This window comes from Camelus bactrianus, chromosome 29 (assembly GCF_048773025.1).
Source record: "Camelus bactrianus isolate YW-2024 breed Bactrian camel chromosome 29, ASM4877302v1, whole genome shotgun sequence".
In the NCBI taxonomy this organism is placed as follows: domain Eukaryota; kingdom Metazoa; phylum Chordata; class Mammalia; order Artiodactyla; family Camelidae; genus Camelus; species Camelus bactrianus.
The window spans coordinates 25,330,511-25,349,467 of NC_133567.1; the positions used below are offsets into that span (position 1 = coordinate 25,330,511).

Genomic DNA, 18,957 nt, shown 5'->3' on the forward strand with positions numbered 1-18,957 from the left:
CTTAAAGACAGGGCAGCAGAATTCATCTAATCAGAGAATTAAAAAGAAAAAGGAATGAAGAAGAGTAAATACAGCTTAAAAAACAAAAAAGACGCCATTAATTGGCACTATAGGGTTTTCAAAAGGAGATGAGAGAGGGAAAAGGGAAGAAAGCCTATTAAAAGAATAGCTGAAAACATCCATCTAACCTGTGGAAAGAAACAAAGACATTCAGATCCTGGAAGAATGAAGAGTTCCAAACAAGAACCCCAAACCGTCAACAATTAAAGACAGAGAATCTTGAAAGCAGAATGAGAAAATCAACTTGTTACTTATAAGTGAACCCCCATAGAAATATCACATTAGTCAGCATAAACATGGCAGGCCAGAAGGGAATGAAATGATATATTCAAATTGCGGACAATACGAAACCTTCCCAAACAAGAATCCTCTACCCAGCAACACCGTCCTTCAGAATCGAAGGAGAGATGGAGCTTTCCAGGCAGCAACAGCTAAAGAAGTGCGTCACCACTCCGCTGGCCTTACAGGAAAAGTTACAGGGACTCTTCAAGCTAAAAAGAAAGATGCTAATTAGTAACAGGAAAACATGAAAATATAAACCTCACAGGTAAAGGTAAATACATAGTTAAATTTAGAAAAGTGTAATGGAGATGGGTAAATACTTATAAATCTAATATAAAGACTATAAGACAAAAGTAGAAAAATAATTATAGCTACAAGAATTTATCAATGCTGACATAAGGTAAAAGGATGTAAATTGTGATATCAAAAACATAAAATGTGGGGGTGTGAAGGGTTAAAATGCAGACATTAGTAAGCATTCAAAGCTATTACCAGTGTAAAACAGACTGTTGTAACTCTAAGATGTTATACGTAATGTTATATGTATGACTTATCGGAACCACAAAGTAAAAACTTACAGTACATACACAAAAGACAAAGGAATCTAAACATATCATTTCAGAAAATCTTCAAAATCACAAAGGAAGAAAACAAGATTAAAAGAAAGGTACAAATGAATTACAAAACGATTTACAGAAATTAGCCAGAAAACAACAAAATGGCAACAGTAAGTTCACACCTATCCAGTTACTTCAAATGTAAAAGGACAATAAATTCTCCAGTAAAAAAAGACACAGTGGCTGAATGGATAAACAAACAAACAAATGAGTCCAAAGTCTATGCTGCCTACAAGAGACTCAGATTAGCTTTCAGAATACAAATTAAAAGTGAAGAGATGAAAAAGATATTCCACGTAAATGAAAATGAAAAGAAAGCATAAGTAGTTATCCTTAGACAAAACAGACTTCTAGCCTAAGAGTATAATACAAGACGAAGACAGTCATTATATTATATTAAGGGTCTATCCAACAAGAGGCTACAACAAGTGTAAATATTTACCCACTCAATACAGTATCACCTAAACCTGTAAGCAAATATTAACAGAGTTGAAGAAAGAAATAAACAGTAATACAGTAACAGAATACCCCACTATGATAAACAATCACAATTAACACTAAGGAGACTGAATCAATAATCAAAAACCTCCCGCAAGAGAAAACCCAGGTCTAGATGGCTTCACTGATGAGTTCCACAAAACACTTAAGGGATAATTAATAGCAATCCTTCTCAAATTCCACCAAAAATTTGGAGAGGAGGAAACACTTCCAACCTCATTTTATGAAGCCATTACCCTGATTCCAAAACTAGAAACGGCTACTACAGGACAATAAAATGACTGGCTTATATTCCTGATGAACACAGATGCAAAAACCCTCAACAAAGTATCAGCAAACCACATTTAACAATACATTAAAAGGATCGTACACCATGATCAAGTGGGATTTATTCCAGGAATGCAGCAATGGTTCGACAAGTGGTTCTGCAAATCAATGTGGCACAACGCTTTAAGAAAATGAAGAAAAATCATAGGACCATCTCAACCGATGCAGAAAAAGCCATTTAACAAAACTGAACATCCATTCATGATAAAAACTCTCAATAAAGTGAGTATAGAGTGCACGTACCTCAACATAATAAAGGCCATATGTTACAAGCCCACAACATAATACTCAAAAGTAAAAAGCCAAAAGCTTTTCCTCTAAGGTAACAAAAAAACCCAGTAAAGCCCACTTTAACCACAGCTGTTCAGCAGAGTACTGGAGTCATATCTAGAGCAATGTGGCAAGAAAACGAATAAAGGCTCCCAAGACTGGACAGAACGGCGAAGTACACAGACCTTACACTCACCTCCTCTCATGAGCACACCAAAATGACGATGACCTTCAGAACCACCATGGATGGAAATGCCTGGAACTTACCAGAAAAGACCTACAACGAAAGATACAAAAAAAAAAGGAACCACAACAAGACGGGTTGGAGGAGCGGACTCATGTTATAATCAAGTCCCATATCCAGAGGTGGTGACCCATAAACTGGAGAATAATTATATTGCAGAGGTTTTCCCACAGGAATGAGAGTTCTGAGCTCCACGCTGGACTCCCTAGCCCAGGGGTCCTGCATCCGGAAAATGAGCTGCCAACAGCATTTGGCTTTGAGGGTGAGTGGGGCTTAATTTTGGGAGTCCCAAATGACTGGGGGAAATAGAGACCTCCTACTTAAAGGGTGCACACCAAACCTCACATACACTGGGACCCAGGGATACAGCAATAATCTGATAGAAGCCTGGGCCAGACCTACCTACTGGTCTTGGAGTCTCACAGAGGTAGGAGGCAGCTATGGCTTCACCATACTAAGCGAAGTAAGTCAGACAGAAAAAGACAAATATCATATGATTTCAATTATATGTGGAATCTAAAAAATACAGCAAATTATTTTTAAAAAGTACAAAAGGTTAGTTAAAAGAGAAACAAATAAACAAACAAAAAATAACCACAAAAATAAATAAAAGGCTCCAAATCAGAAAAAAAAAAAAGTTCTTCTATTTTTAGATGACAGGATGTACACTGACAACCCTCAAGACTTCCCAAAAACAAAACAAAACAAAACAACTTGTTAGAATCAAAAAATGAGTTCAATAAAGTTGCAGGATATAAAATCAATATACAAAAATCAGTTGCATTTCTATACACCAAAAACAAGCTACCAGAAAGAGAAATTTTAGAAAAGTAATCCAAATTACAAAGTAGTATCAAAAACAAAAAAAACCCAAACCACTTAGGAATAAATTCAACCAACAAGGTGAAAGATTTGTACAATGAAAACTGTCAGACACTGATGGTATAGAAGACACAAATAAATGGAAAGATATTCTGTGCTCTTGGACTGCAACAGTTAATATTGTTAAATATCCATCCTACCCAAAACAATGTAGAGAATCAGTGCAATCCTTATCAAAATTCCAATAGCATTTTTCACAAAAATAGAACAAACAATTGTAAAAATTTTATGGACCAAAAAAACCTTAAAAAGCAGAAAGAGTCTTGAGAAAGAAGAACAAAGCTAGAGGCAGCACACTTCTTGATTTCAAAGTATATTACAAAGCTGTATCAATCAAAACAGTACAGTACTGGCATAAAAAGACATACAGGTCATCCATAATAGAGAGCCCAGAAATAAGACCAGGAATTCATGGTCAATTAATTTTTGACAAAAGATCCTTGAATATACAATGGGGAAAGGATACTCTCTTTAATAAATGGTGTTGGGAAAACTGGACAGCCAAATGCAAACAATTGAAACTGAACCATTATCTTACACCATATAAATAAAATCAATGCAAAATGGATTAAAGATTTGAACATAATACTTGAAAGCATACAATTCCTAGAAGAAACCATAGGAAGTAAGCTCCTTGACATAGGTAATGGAAATGATTTTTCTGGATTTGACAAGGGCAAAGGCAATAGAAGGAAAATAAACAAATGGGCCTACACCAAACTGAAAACCTCCTGCAGATCAAAGGAAACCATCAACAAAATGAAAAGGTAACCAAGGGAATGGGAGAAAATATTTGCAAACTATGTATCTGGTAAGGGGTTAATATCCAAAATACATAAAGAACTCAATAGCAAAAGTCAAACGATTCAATTAATAAATGGGCAGAGGAACTAAATAGACGTTTCTCCAAAGACATACAGATGGTCAACAAGTACATGAAAAAGTGGTCACCATCACTCATCATCAGGGAAATAAAATCAAAAGCACAATGACACATCACCTCACACCTGTTAGAATGGCTGTCATCAAAAAGATAAGAGATAACAAGTGTTGGCGAGGACGTGGATAAAAAGGAACCCCTATGCATTGTTTGTGGGGATGTAAATTGGTATAGCTACTATGGAAAACAATGTGGAAGTTCCTTCAAAAATTAAAAATTAAAGTATCGTTATGATCCAGTGATTCCACTTCTGGCTATATATCTGAAGGAAACAAAATCACTATTTCAAAGAAATATATGCATCTTTGTGTTCATTGCAGCATTATTTATAATAGTCAAGACATGAAAACAACCTAGATGTCCATTAAAGGAGGAATAAAGAAAATGTTCTATAACTCAATAAAAAAAATTAAAAGAAAAGAAAAATTACTGTTTTTCTGAAATTATACCAAAAAAAGAAAAAAATTTTAAAAATGTGATATATGTACACAATGGGCTATCTATCATCCAGCCATAAAAAAGGAAATTCTGCTGTGACAACAGCTATTAAGTTCAAGTCTTTAATCCACTTTGCACTGATTGACTTTGAGGGCATTACATCAAATAAAATGACAAAGACAAAAACTGTATGACCTCACTTGTATGTGGAATCGAAAAAAAAACAAACTTATAGAAACAAAGAACAGACTGGTGGTTGCCTGAGGTAGGGGGTCAAAAGTTAAACAAACTTCCAGTTCTAAGATGAGCAGGATCTAGGGAGACAATGCACAGCATGCTGACTACGTTTTACAGTAATTGAAGTTGATAATCTTTAAGATACGCTAAAAGTTCTCATCACAAGAGATAAAAACTTTCTAACTATATGAGGAGATCGAGACTGACTAAACTTACTAGTAATCATTTCACTTATATATTTATACCAAATCATTATACTATATGCCTTAATTTGTATTTCAATAAAACTAAAAAAAAGTGAAGCAAAAATTGACAGAACTAAAGGGAGAAAAAAACAAATCCACTATAGTTGGGGATTTTAATATTCACCTTTCAGTAACTAGTAAAGAGTGGACAAAAAAACAGAAAGGACATAAAAGATTTCAACAGCATTATTAAACACTGACCTGACATTTGTAGGGGATAATGAAACAAAGAAACAAGAAAAAGCTGTGACATTTACAGACTATCTCCTGAAAGGAAATAGTATGTCCTGAGCGCTGGTCCAGGGTGCAAAGTATCTTAGCCGGATACTTAAATGTGGTGACTTCCCTTGTCTGACTATGGGGGAACACTGAATATTCCATGAAGATCTAGGAATAGTACAAGTTAATTTATGATGCAGTTTTGCATGTTATGTTCTCTCTCACAACCTAAAAAGGTAAGTTTGTTAGGGTGGCAGAATTTACATGAGACTAGGAAGCTTTCAGTCAGTTCAGAAGACTTGTTCTATTTTCTAGGACAAAATGCATCAGTCCTTAAGAGTTGACAAAAAGACTTTACCCTAATTCTAGCGTACAGCCAAAAGCTGTCTATATGACAAAATTCGAAAAAAAAAACCCACTTTTTCTTATCATCTCCTTTTGAGGCAGAAAGAAGACTAATTATCATGTTTACTTTACACATACAAAATGAGAAGTCCAAGAAGCGCAAGACACCCAGCACAGTTAGACCCACAAACAGGTCTTATCGCATCCCAGTGAGACCTATCCAGAAGCTTGGTAAGTCTTCCACTGCCGTTTCCAGTACCAGAATAATATGGGGGTGATGTCTTTGGCACTGAAATCCATTTCATTTGGGTTACTTCAGCTCAGGGAAGACTACAGCATAATGGAAAAGAAACGATAATTAAAACTATTTATGAAAATTATGTTCTGATATGCCTATGACCTTCTAATCCAGGCCGTGAAAAAGAACAAGGCACAGAACACTGTATATATTATGCTATCATTTTTGTAGGAAATTATTGAAAAATGGCATGCATAGAAATTTGAATAGGCATTAAAAATCTCTGTAAATACTCATAAGAAATGAGTACTACGAATTTTTTCAGAGGAGGGGAAGAAAATTGCTAGCACAGTGGTAGAAGGGAGACTTTTTAATCTTTTACCTTTTTATACTTTTAGTATTTTGAACTATGACTATATTAATTATTCAATAAATTAAAACCACATTTAAAAATGAAAAATAATTGTCATAAAAGATGAGATGACAAAGACCAAAAACAGAACAAACAATACTAATTGTCAAACACAAAAGAAATGGAGTTTTGTGCATTTTATTTAACAAATTTAGGCCATAAACTTAAATCTCTTCTATATACTAGATGCATGTATCCCATAAGAAACCTGAAGTGAACTCTTGATAGAAAACGGCTTTTCTTTTCCATGGCTTCTTTATAAAAACCCTATTATCTTCTCCTTTTTATATTAGGATTGTATCTGCAAAGAAAGAAAACAGGGTTAACAAATATCTAGATAAATGACAGTACTTCTTTTACTTTTAAAGTAAAAGGGCTTTCAAAACAGTCATACTTCAGCAAACAAAATTAAGAGCGTGAACTTTATCCTTAGGATCAGATGGTAAACACTGACATTTTTACTTTCAAAAGTAACTTTTGATGTTGCTTTGATGAACATTTGGTAAAAATAAAACATAAAAAAAATCCTGTCCAAGCACTAAAATAATTAATGAAAACAGTTTAAAAATAAATACACATTTTTATACTTTCTCCAGGACAGCTTCCAATAGACCTCTCCAGCTTCAAATTAAAGTATATACCATTTGTGCAAAAGAGCATAATGAACCTAAAATACAATTATTTTACAGAATTTTCTCCTATAGCAACTAAACAAAATGTAGTTGGGCAACGACACATTCTCATTTGACTATATTTATGAAAAGTAGGGTGGAGGGTACAGCTCAAGTGGCAGAGCACTAGCTTAGCATGCATGAGGTCTTGGGTTCAATCCCCAGTACTTCCTCTAAAAATAAATAAATAACCCTAATTACCACCCATCCCCAAAAAAGAAGAGTGAACACTGTCATCAATGATTTATACCGTCAATAATGAAATTAAAGAAAGTGGCTACAGAACAGACTCAAAAATATAGTATTTCCTGGGAAAACAGTGTTCTCCCCAGCCAGTATCTACCCACAATATTGTACTTTACGAGCATTTGAGAGCTAACTATCATAAGGCTTACTGGGCCTGCAGGAATGCTAAAAATGTTAAATCAGAACTAAATTATAATCACCCATTATAACTCCTCTAACCCTCCCACAAAAACCTGCTTTGAAACTCTAATCCAGCCTCTTATTTTCAAGTATGCACCAAATAAAACTAAACAAATGGTCTGGCATTTCGTTTGTCTTATTTCAAAATCCATTCATAATTCTATTCAGAGCTAAAAAATCAGCCAAACTCATGCAGCTGTGGAACCTTCTTTTGCCTAAATGTGCCCATTAAATTTAAATATTTTGTGATACAGTACAACTGGGTTAAGCCCAAATCTCAAAAGCTATATCCAGTAAACTCAAATAAGAGGTACTCAAGCAGTAAAAAGAAATCCATATATTAAACATTCTTTAGGTGAAGGGACTAAGCATCTATTTCCAAGGACAGACAAAATAAATATGTAAACTCTAAGAATAGAACTGAATTTTTACATACATCACTCAAAGATTCATGAGAAAGGTGAAATTAAACTTTACCTAAAGAGATCATCAGCAAGAGATTCCTCTTTTGCATGTTGATTTTGCACCTGTAAAAATAAACGTCATTTCACACATTTGCTCAGTGATGTATACAGTTAATAAAACTGCTGTGCTGGATGATCACAGCCAGCTCCGAGATTTCCACACCCAGGAGGTAACCAGGTCTATGAATTCATGCCTCTATGACTTCTTTCCCTTCAACGGATCCTTTCCATTTTCACGTCATACCAAGATTATGCAAGAGTTCTCTAATTAAACAACTTTCTGCAGCCAATCTCCTTTCAAAGGCAACCAACATGTATCCTGCTAGCTTGTTGTGTTTTTAAACTTTTTTTTTTTTTTTCCAGCAGAACCCTTTTACCAAATGAAATCTCAGTGTTTTGAAATCATGCCGCTGATGAAGGGGCTGAACAGGTAACACTGACCCCACCTTCAACCAGAGCAGCTCTCCAAGTAATGCTGCTCTCTTTCTCACAGCCCCAGATCAGGGCTCAGAAGCTGCTGCTGAAACACCTCACCCACAAGACAATTTTAAACACAAACTCACCACACTTCTAAAGCACCTTTGAGAGTTAGGACTGGACATGCCCTGTGCTGGATGTATCTTCCTAAAGTCTGGCTATGATCCTACCATGTGTCACTCAAAACCTTTCAATGACTTCTCCCACCTACCAAAGAAAACACAGGCTCTTGAGTCTGACTCTTAAAAATGGGAAAGGCTCTTCGTAACCTGGCTCCATCCTACCTTCTCAATCCCTTCTCACTCTCTTCTTCAGGAACTCTGTAGGCCAGTTAAAAGCAAATCATAAAAAAGAAAAAACAAAAACAAAAAACCAAACTCACTTCCTAATAAACACCCTGTGACCCTCTGCTTTTGTCCAGGTTTCTCCCTCTACCCAGGAAATTACCTCCTTTCCCACGTCTTTCCACATCTGACCATCTTTCAAGGTTGCATTCATTCAGTGATTTTGTAGTGCCTACTATGTGTCAAGGAATGTGCTTCACCTCTTTAACAATAACATTCTGACCTTCTTCATTTAAAAGTAACATCTGCTCTGAAGAACTTCCCCAAAACTTTAGCTGCACAACTCCTAAATGCTTACCAATTTCTACCTTCTGTTGTCATTATTTATATCATAACTCTACTAAAAAACCATAATTCTCTTAATGCAGACAGTTTATGTTTCCTGTAAATAATTCACATTTGTGTACTTCCAAATACTGTCTGAAAACTGTTTCTAAAAAATTTCATTTTAACTTCAGGTAACTTCATTACTATTTTTACACTATTTACACCAAGTTTAACCAATAAGGGAACAGAGACTTAGGTTTAATAACTTGCAGAGGATCAAAAAGCTGTCATATGGAAGAACTGAGATCGACCAGGCTTACCTGAGTAAGAGCACCAGCTGTTACTCAGGCTGTTACACTGCTTCTGAGTCTCTGGAAAAGGCCTAGAAGAATGACTTGCAGGATTCAAACTTACAGAATGATTTTCTATTCATACAGTGAAATGTTAAAATGAAATTGTATCTTTTTACATTTTCTAATAGGTACAGCAGAACATAAATGGGAAGACATGATTTTCACAATTGTTAAAAAAGCTGCTGGTACCATTATCCTAAACACTCTTAAAAGCTTCCTAGCAGGGGATGTTAATTTTAAAGTTTAATATAGTAAAGAAAAATAAGCTTTATCTTATGTATCTTAGTAAAAACATTAAGTGTAACAGTATTAAGAAACAAAAATTCTCATATTACTGGCATTTTTTAACAGCCTGGGAAAACTGCATCTCCCAGTTTTTCAAAATTCAAATCAGGTTGGATAGAATTTAAAGAACTACTACATTTACTGAAATGAAAATATCCTAAATTCAAGAAATGAAAATACCCTAAGTTCAGGCAAAGGACGGGAACTGACTAAGTGATTATGAAAAGTAAGACTGGTCTGCAGCAGAGGTAGAGAAGGAAGGGCTGAAAAAGAACAAAGGGCAGGGAATGCAGAAGAGCAGCTGGGGCAAGACTAGGGAAATGAGACATCAAGACAGAAGCACCTTTATAGAGAAGCAGGGGCCCTGCAGAAAGAGAAAGTCAACTCTATTATCTTAAAGAGCAAATCCTACCTCGGGCACCTAAAGTCGTTCTAACAAAAAGAAGAGAGATTTAGTGGAATATACTCCCTGGTACACATTTAATTCCAATCCCAAGAAGGAGCTGCACATAGCTCCAGCTGAGTCCCTCCTTTCTTCAACTCAATGTCTTCAGGCAACAGGAAGTAGATGGGGCACGCAGTAGGCCTGTGACTGAGCACACGGCCATACTCCCAGTGTGGAGGCATCAGGGCAATCCCGTTCTTCACAAGCAAGCTAAAATGGGAAGGAGTAATTTCAACTGCATTCAATTCTTGTCTCATCCACTGGCTTTAGAATGCAACCCTTGCGTAAGATGTCATATGATGCTTCACACAGCAAGCAATATCTGGACCAGGCATTTGACTTTAAATAGCTACAAAACTAAAGAAACCAGAAAAGCCACTTCACAGCCAGATGGGAAAAGAAGAGACTAGAACAGAACATGCCAAGGACAGTTCAAGAACCTAGTCTGCAAGAAATAACCCAAGAATAAAAAAATAAATAAAATTAATAGTAACATGAAAGCAATGAAATAAGAACAAGAAAGGTAGATGATAAAAAAAAAACATGATGAAACCAAATGGGAATGAATGCTAAGTAAACAAACTCAGAACTGTAATAATCCCATTTCAAAATTAATGAGAAACAGCTAACACCATTTCCACTGTTAAAAATGCTTTGTAAATAGTATCTTATATAATTCTCACAAAAAACCCTGTGAAACAGAGGTACTATTATTGTTCCCATGCTGCACAGGAAGAAACAGAAGCATAAAGATTTGGTTAAGTAATTTTCTCAAAGTCACAGAGCTGGTGAGAAACAGACACAACTGAAGCCTGAATTTCTGGTAGAGTGAGAGAGCTTAATAAAACCGTCGTAACTGTGGAAGAAATGAATGTGGAGGGCAGAGGTGATTTAATAAAAGGAAACTTATGCCTTAAATGTAGCAAACCCAGCAATTATAAAAATGTTTGTAAAGATGTAACAGAAAAGTTTCTCGAAATAAAAAACGAACTCCATATACAAATCAAAATAGCATACTGTATTCTGGGAAAAATGAACGGAGAGTGATCCACACTGAGATATATTCTGATTGTTACTGACTTTCAAGCTTAAGAAGGAATACTGTAGGCATGCAAGTCACCTAAAAAGAGGGGAAAAGGAGGACTGACATGAGGTGGGGGAAGGAAAGGGAAGGAGTATAAAAAATTTCCTCACTCTTCACAGCAGGGAGCCAACAAACAGTATCTAAAATCAGAATGTAGAGTGTGAAACAAATAACTGATTCTAACCTGATAGTGTTTTTCATATTTAGGGATCTCAGAAAATATCCTGAAAGGAAGAAACATTTACACAAATTCAGCAATGCTTTCAGTTTTATTTCCTTCTATCAGTCTCTTTCTCTCCCTTTCAACACTGTCCCTACCTCTCACTCCTCCTCAATAAAGAGACGTCTGGAACATTACACATTTAATGTTTCAATGGATAATTAGGATTCTAACTTCTTCATTCTTTTGCATACTACCGTAATTCTTTGGAAGGTACATTTATAAAACAGTAAAGCCAAATACTCTTTCAAAAAAGAAAGGAAGAAAGGATATTACCTCCACTCTCCCATTTTTTGACAGTAAATAATCCTATAACCCTATTTTCTTGAGTGATCGAACAATTTTTTGATAAAAAAAAAGCATTTTTAAAAAACAAACTGCTGAAGACTACATTAAACTCATAATTTAGCAAAACACAAATCCTGGGATGTTAGTAAGCAGCACAGTCAGCTTTTGCGCTGCTCTGTGTGGATCTGCAAACCATAAAAAACCTGGACTGTCCTTTGATGTCTGTATGAAGAATGAGTGTTATGAAAGAAAATCCAAGGTAGGAAATATAATAAAAGACTCCAATACTAAAGGGTGCAAGTGGAACAAACCCTACAACACAAAGGAAATAATAGAACCTTGCCTCTCTTGACCCCGACACAGGGTGAAGGAAGAAATTTTAAAAATCACACTTAAGTTTACAATGAAAGGCTGGCTTTCACTCAGGCTCCTGGTCCAGGTATATATTAACTACCTGAATGATCCAAAAGAATCACAAGCAGAGATTCAAGTGGTCTTTAATTGGCAGAACAAGGCTGGCAGACACAAACATATCTTTTCTGGAGGAAATAAACCAGAATTTAGGACTTCCCACAGATCAAGTTTCAAGGAAAACAAACAGCTCACGTTCAAAGATCACAAAATATTTACTTGGAAACATGAGCGAGAACTAGATGAAACAGATCAACACTTTAGGTATTGATATCACTAGACAAAGAACACAAAAGAGGACCTTAAAAATATCAGCAGGGAACAAGAAGACTTAGGAATAAATGAAACAGACTTCCAGTGATAAAAAAAATACAACAGACTGAATGAAATACCAACCAGACAGAGCTGAAGAGAGAAGTGCTACACTGGAAGACAATTTGAAGAAATTACCAAAATTACAATCCAGAGAAACAAAGCAGTGAAATATACAGAAAAGAAGTTAAGATACATTGACAAGAAAGTGATATTTAACTTACGTCAAATCAGAGGACAAGAGATACTGCCCCTACCCCCTAATTACCAAACAGCCCTACTTCAAACCGCCTGTTGAGATGACTGATGGAGCGCACCTTTGGGACCAGTAACACTGAGTAATCAGGCAGCAAAAAGACTAAGACGACTTTCTAACTTTGGATTTGGCCTCTGATTACCACTCAATTCAATGGTCATGTGTTTCTGAATTCTTAACTTCCACAGAATAGTTCTATTTTAAAAAGCTCCTCACTTTACTGAATTTTATTAAATTCTCCAGTTTAAAAAAAAAGGTTGAGGCTGAATGAATTATGGATCACATGGACAGTCTTGTTACATAATATCTACTAGGACTCAAAACACCCAGGGAGAAGGCAAAACAAGCAGATTTTCTGTAGTCTACCCTCTGAGCTCTCATTACAGCAGTTTATAAATATATTAGCTGATAGCTGTCAACAGTGAGTTTTTGGAAACTACACCCCAACATGTAGAGCTGTGAAGCAGTTCACATTTTCCCAAAAGAGCAATGTTATAACAGAGGTTTGGGTTACTGAAGCTTAGGCAGCGTGTAGTTGTAGATACAATCAATAAATCTGGAAGTCCCTTAAAGAAGTGTTCCAGAAAGGTACAAATTAATCTTAATGCTATGTAACTCAGGAATTTTTCAGAATGGACAACCTTAGGTCACTTACCTTAAGTTTGGCTTTAAGGAGAGTTTGCTCTAAGGAAATCAGAAGGAATCGAACTGCAAATCAAACAAGTTACTGGGCCTCATTTCCTACTAACCTCCATTTCCTGTCTCAACCACTCTTCCAACTCTGTATTCTTTCGAGCATGATGAGCTATTAGATCTGATCCTCCAATGATGTGTGGAAGTTTTCTGGCTCCAGGAAATGAGACCTGTGAAATAGTAAGCCTTGTCAAATGCATTAAAAATTAAGACAATCATTTTTTTTAAAGCAAAGATTGTAAATCACATATAATTTAGGTACTAAAGATCGTAAAAATGAAAATAAGTGAGACAGAGGTAACTGTGCTAGACCCATATGTTTTTGTCCTATTTTTTGGCTATACTATACCTGATTTAGACATGTCACTGAGATTTATGTGCTAAGGAGAATTTAAGATTTTTAATTTGGAATTTTTATTTAAAACTGTCTTTAGCTCATTACCTAACAAATTAATGAACTCAAGGTGAATATACACACTATAACTTAAAAGTATTATATTTGGTTCTAAATATTTAAATACTTCCTAGAACTCAAGGAAATTTAAGTCTTCAAAACTTTCCAATTTATAGATCCTTAGCAAAAGATGTTGGAGGTGGTAATAGTTTATATATTTTTTTGACTGAAGTATAGTTGGTTACAATGTATCAATTTTGGGTGTACAGCAAAATGTCCCAGTCATGCATATACATACATATATTCATTTTCATTAAAGTTTATTACAGGATGTTGAATATAGTTCCCTGTGCTACACAGAAAAAATCTATTTTTTAATCTATTTTTATATATAGTGGCTAACATCTGCAATCTCAAACTCCCAAATTTATCCCTTCCCTCTTTCCCTCAGTAACTATAAGATTATTTACTATGTTTTCAAATCTGTTTCTGTTTTGTAGATGAGTTCATTAGTGCCCTTTTTCTTTTTTTTTTATTTTTAAGATTCCACATATGAGTGATATCATATATTTTTCTTTCTCTTTTTGGCTTACTTCACTTATAATGATGATCTCTAGGTCTAGCCATGTTGCTGCAAATGGCATTATTTATTTTTTTTATAGCTGAGTAGTATTTTATTGTATAAATATACCAAAATTCTTTATCCAATCATCTGTCATTGGACATATAGGTTGTTTCTATGTCTTGGCTACTGTAAAGAGTGAACACTGGGGTACATGTTTCTTTTTGAATTAGAGCTCCCTCTGGAATATATGCCCAGGAGTGGGACTGCTGGATCATATGGTAACTCTATTTTCACAGTTTATATTTTTAATAGAAATTTTAACTGTCTATAAAGAGGTGCTAAAAAAGAATATTATGTAAGAATACATATTAACCACACTGCTAATATTATACTTAGGGAATAAATAATAAATATTTAAGGGACACACCTTTAAAATTCTAATATATGAAGTGGAAAGGGAATCTTGAATTAGTTTTCATCATTTAGCAATATTTTAAAAGGACAAAGAGAGCCATCATTGATTTTCACATATATGAAGAAACTCAGACAAATTCTTTCATTAAAGTCAATCTAGTTAAACTTCTTTCCATATAAATTTTGGTTTGAATTTCTTTTGTAGTCTCAAAAAATTTCCTTGGTCAAGGATATTAGTATTTTTAAAGGTTTTAAATTTCTCCAAACTAGTTTCCAGAAGTTTGTACTAATTTATACTTCTTCACTACAGTGAATATTATTACTTTCTCTTTGGTAACTTCATTAATTAAAACATTAGTATGTCTTTTGAATTTCGATTTAACAATAAGATTCTGTGACACGACACTAAACATGAAATAACCACGAAGTAAGAATGCCCTTGAGCTACTCATAAGCCACAGCCACGGAGGGGGAAAGAGTACGTGGGTGCCATATAAGTGGGAGATATCTTCCACTCTAAGTAGAAGAGATTCTTCCTGTTAAATAGGGTTTAGAACTGTTTAATAACATTACAATACTCTAAAAGGTTCTAAAGTCATAGGCAGAAAACAAATTTAACTGAGAAATGTTAACAGTGGCTCACGTTAGAGAGAAAAAGCTACAGCACCTTGAGGTCACAGCAAGAATCACACAGACCATGTTCTAGAGAAAAGCAGTACTCCACAGAAGTCACTTCTGAAAAAATGACTACATTCTGATCAAATGCATAAGCAGAACCTAGCAGTCAGTCATGGGTATGGAGCAAGAAGCAAAGATCCCAAAAGAGCCAGCAAAGAGAATACAGACTGGATCAGAAATATCTTTTTGACCATACTAATAAAATAAATACCTTATCAGTTCCTAAAGGAGGAGGAACTCAGGTTAGATAGTCAGTCTACCTATTTATATTCTGTTTTACACACACATAGTAATAAAATGCCTAGTTTTCATTATGTAATGTTCTCAGTTATTATTAACAAATACGTTATCTTCACAAAGTCCGGAGTTAAACAATCCCGTCAGATAGTCATAGATCAACATTAGAACTGGGAGGACGCTGTCAATACAGGCAAACGCCTGCTGCTTAAGGTAGAGAAAACCAGGTAAACAGCACCCTAAAGAACTCAACTTTAATAAAGTTGGTTATATCTATTCATTAACTCTCAGTTTACATCCTTCCAAGAGTAATTTTTTAAACTACTTTAAGTGGACATTTTAGTTAAAAGAATACGAACCTTTTTGAATTTCTTGAAATTCTTCAGTTGACCATAATCATTACTTACACTTGCTGCGTTTCTGGAGGCAGAGTTACTAACCACCAGTGACCTAAATTCAGTTAGTAACACCTTCCGTGGAAGCACCTCACCATCATCCTTAAGTTCCTCATTGTTCTTCAACGGCATTAAGATGAATAGATAAGAAAAAGAAGTAAGAAGGATAATTACTCATTATTTAAGATTCTACAGAAAAAAGTGTAAAACCCCTAAAACAACAGTAAAAAAAAAAAAAAAAAAAAAAGGTTTATTTCTGGCACCTGAACTTTGTATTTGAAATCAAACTGTATCTATTTCAAAACCAGAAGATTATTTACTCAAGTGCTCCGTAACTTTAGAAACATCTGTATCATACTCATCTATGATAAAAGGCTAAAAATCATAATGGATTTTAAATTTAGCAGCCTATTCTAATAAAAACCATCCCAATAAACAATTTATCTTCCTGTATATATTTTCTTGGCAAGAAATACTGTCTTGTTTCTTTTTGTTGAAACCATACACCAAGATTATTACATAATCCATTCTACAAGTTCCCACAGACTATGTTTAAGGTTTCCTGGATTTCCAATAGTTTATATTTTTTATTATTTTTGACACATCAAAAAAACAATAATTAATTCTGGACATGCCACCTCATTAACTGAAAGCCACTTTTTTATTCCAGATTAACAGCTATTTTATCAGCCTGAAGATTCCTTCCTTTTGCCAGATAGGATTCTTTTTTTCTTTTTTTTTAATTTTAACATTTTTTTATTGAGTTATAGTCATTTTACTATGTTGTTGGATGGCATTCTTTATGTCATTTCCTATTAACTAATTATAGTTACATATCCACATTGTTACAGCGGCTCAAGGCTGACCATCTTAGTTTTCTAAACTGTTTTACTATACACTCATATGGAAGTTGCTAACAGAACTAAGATAAAGACAGTCAGGGAGAGATGAAAAAAGGGAACAGTCAAAAGGAAAAGTTCACGTGATAGAGACAGAATATAATCAGGAACTCTAGTAATGCTGGCCTAATACTTTTGTGTTTTAAGAAAAATATTTCATATCCATTACTCTACTTGATATAAACACAACCCTGTTGGAAAAGTATCAGTCTGATTTTATAAACAAAAGACGAATTTGTAAATGGAAAAATGACTTATTCAAGGTCACATATCTACAGAGTAGAGGGCAGGGAATTACACTCAGGCTTTTCTCCATATTCCTGTGCTATATAATGGTTGTAATATGATTTATTCATTTTCAGAGGAAGCATAATTTATGAAATAGACCAAAATTATAGAAAGAAAATCAGTTAATCCTAAGAATGCAGACTGAGAGAAATGGATGAAATCACGGTCCATATAAGTCAAATCTTTATAAAAATGAAATAAAATAAAAATTCCTCACAGATAGTTCTTTAGTTGACCATAGTGATTCTTTCTTGAGCTCACATTTCTTCCCAATTTCATTTTCTTGCTAAAGAAATAAAAAATATTGTTCATAAGAATTATAAGATAGTACCTTTCTTTTTTTTATTTTATTGAGTTATAGTCAGCTTATAATGTGTCCATTTCTGGTGTACAGCACAGTTTTTCATGTATATATACATGAATATAATATATTCACTTTCATATTCTTTTTCACCATGAGCTACTACAAGATCTTGTATATATTTCCTTGTGCTATACTGTAAAACTCGTTTATCTATTCTATATACACCTGTCAGTATCTACAAATCTCGAACTCCCAGTCTAAGATAGTACCTCCCTGAAAACCTTACAAATACTCATGCTACTGATCCAGCTATTTGACTTTCAAGCATCTTCCCTAGGGAAAAAATGAGATGAGAATAGAAATACATGTAGAAAAAGACACTGCAGTATTAGTTACAAGAGTAAAGAACTAGAAGCAATATAAGTTCATGTAAGTTATATACTTAAAGAATATTTAACAAATGAGAAATGACCATAATATAAGTGAATAAAAATGGCTGTAAAACTGCATTAACAGTTGATGCCTGCTTAAAAAAGTAAGACTTTAAAAAAGAAAATACCAAAATATTAACTATGGTAATTTTCAGGGTTATCAACAAGTTGTTGTTATGTTTTTCTTTATTTTCCATATTTCTACAAGATTGTGTATGACTTTTAGAGTCAAAAATAAAAACACTTTTCAAGAAGTCTATCTAAATTTTTTTAGAACTGAATTTTAAATCACCCTTAATCCAAGAAGAAAGACAGTTATTTCAACTGTTCAAGTTATTCATCTGCAATACAACGGACACTGCCTTGTACACAATCATACTATCCTTCATATCCATTTTTCTGGACCACATTCTAAACAAAAGCATTTTCCACAGATAGCTTTCTAAGACTTTCAGTAAAAACTACAATCCCTTTGGATACAGTAGGAGATGTATATCATTTTACATTAAATTTTCAATGATTGAGTAATACGAACTCAGAAAAATTTTAACAAGAAAGGGAAGAAAAACAAATGTACTCCGTGCTTGCTTAGGGACTAAAGAGAATTGATGTTTTTATTTATCAGTAGTAAGAGTAAACATTTCTATTCGAAGCCTGTCGCGTGCCTCTTACTGAGTACTTTCCCATCACCCCATGGAAGCTGTTATCACAGTAAGAACATTTTACTCCCGTGTCTCCTCATCCTGCCCTGCTCCCTCAAACTTGCTCATCCTCTTACACAAGTTTTTATTTCCTATCTCAGAGAACAGACTACAACCTACCCCGACCCCTGGACTACAAGCGTGGAAATTCTCCTATACTCTGTCCTCATTTCTCATATCGCGTCAATCACCAAGTCCTGGAGATCCTACCTCCTAAAGGCCTATCAGACTTATCCCTTCAGACTGCCCTTCATGTAAGCACGCCCAATGCCTAGAATAATTAAATAAATGAATAAATGACATACTGAGAAAGCTGACAAAGGGAGAAGCCAAAGCAGCACAGTGGACCTGTGTTTCTGTCCCAGTTGTCAAAACCTAGCTAAATGACCTCGGCAAGTTAC

The 18,957-nt window shown here is 34.7% G+C and overlaps 1 protein-coding gene across 7 annotated transcripts in view; it reads right to left on the minus strand.

Annotated features, from left to right (window-relative positions):
• Positions 1 to 6,376: 6,376 nt before the first annotated feature.
• NBN (nibrin) overlaps positions 6,377 to 18,957 on the minus strand; it is a 55,269-nt gene continuing 42,688 nt past the window's right edge. For 2 of the 7 annotated variants that reach the window (XM_074354981.1, XM_074354982.1), the window contains exons 10-13: positions 17,338 to 17,406; positions 15,898 to 16,053; positions 13,307 to 13,420; positions 9,224 to 10,196 (exon numbers count right to left, since the gene is read on the minus strand). In XM_074354981.1, the coding sequence (XP_074211082.1) occupies positions 10,092 to 10,196; positions 13,307 to 13,420; positions 15,898 to 16,053; positions 17,338 to 17,406 (444 nt within the window). In that variant the 3' untranslated portion in view covers positions 9,224 to 10,091. The other 5 variants (XR_012503186.1, XR_012503187.1, XM_074354979.1 and 2 more) reach the window with 5 other exon arrangements.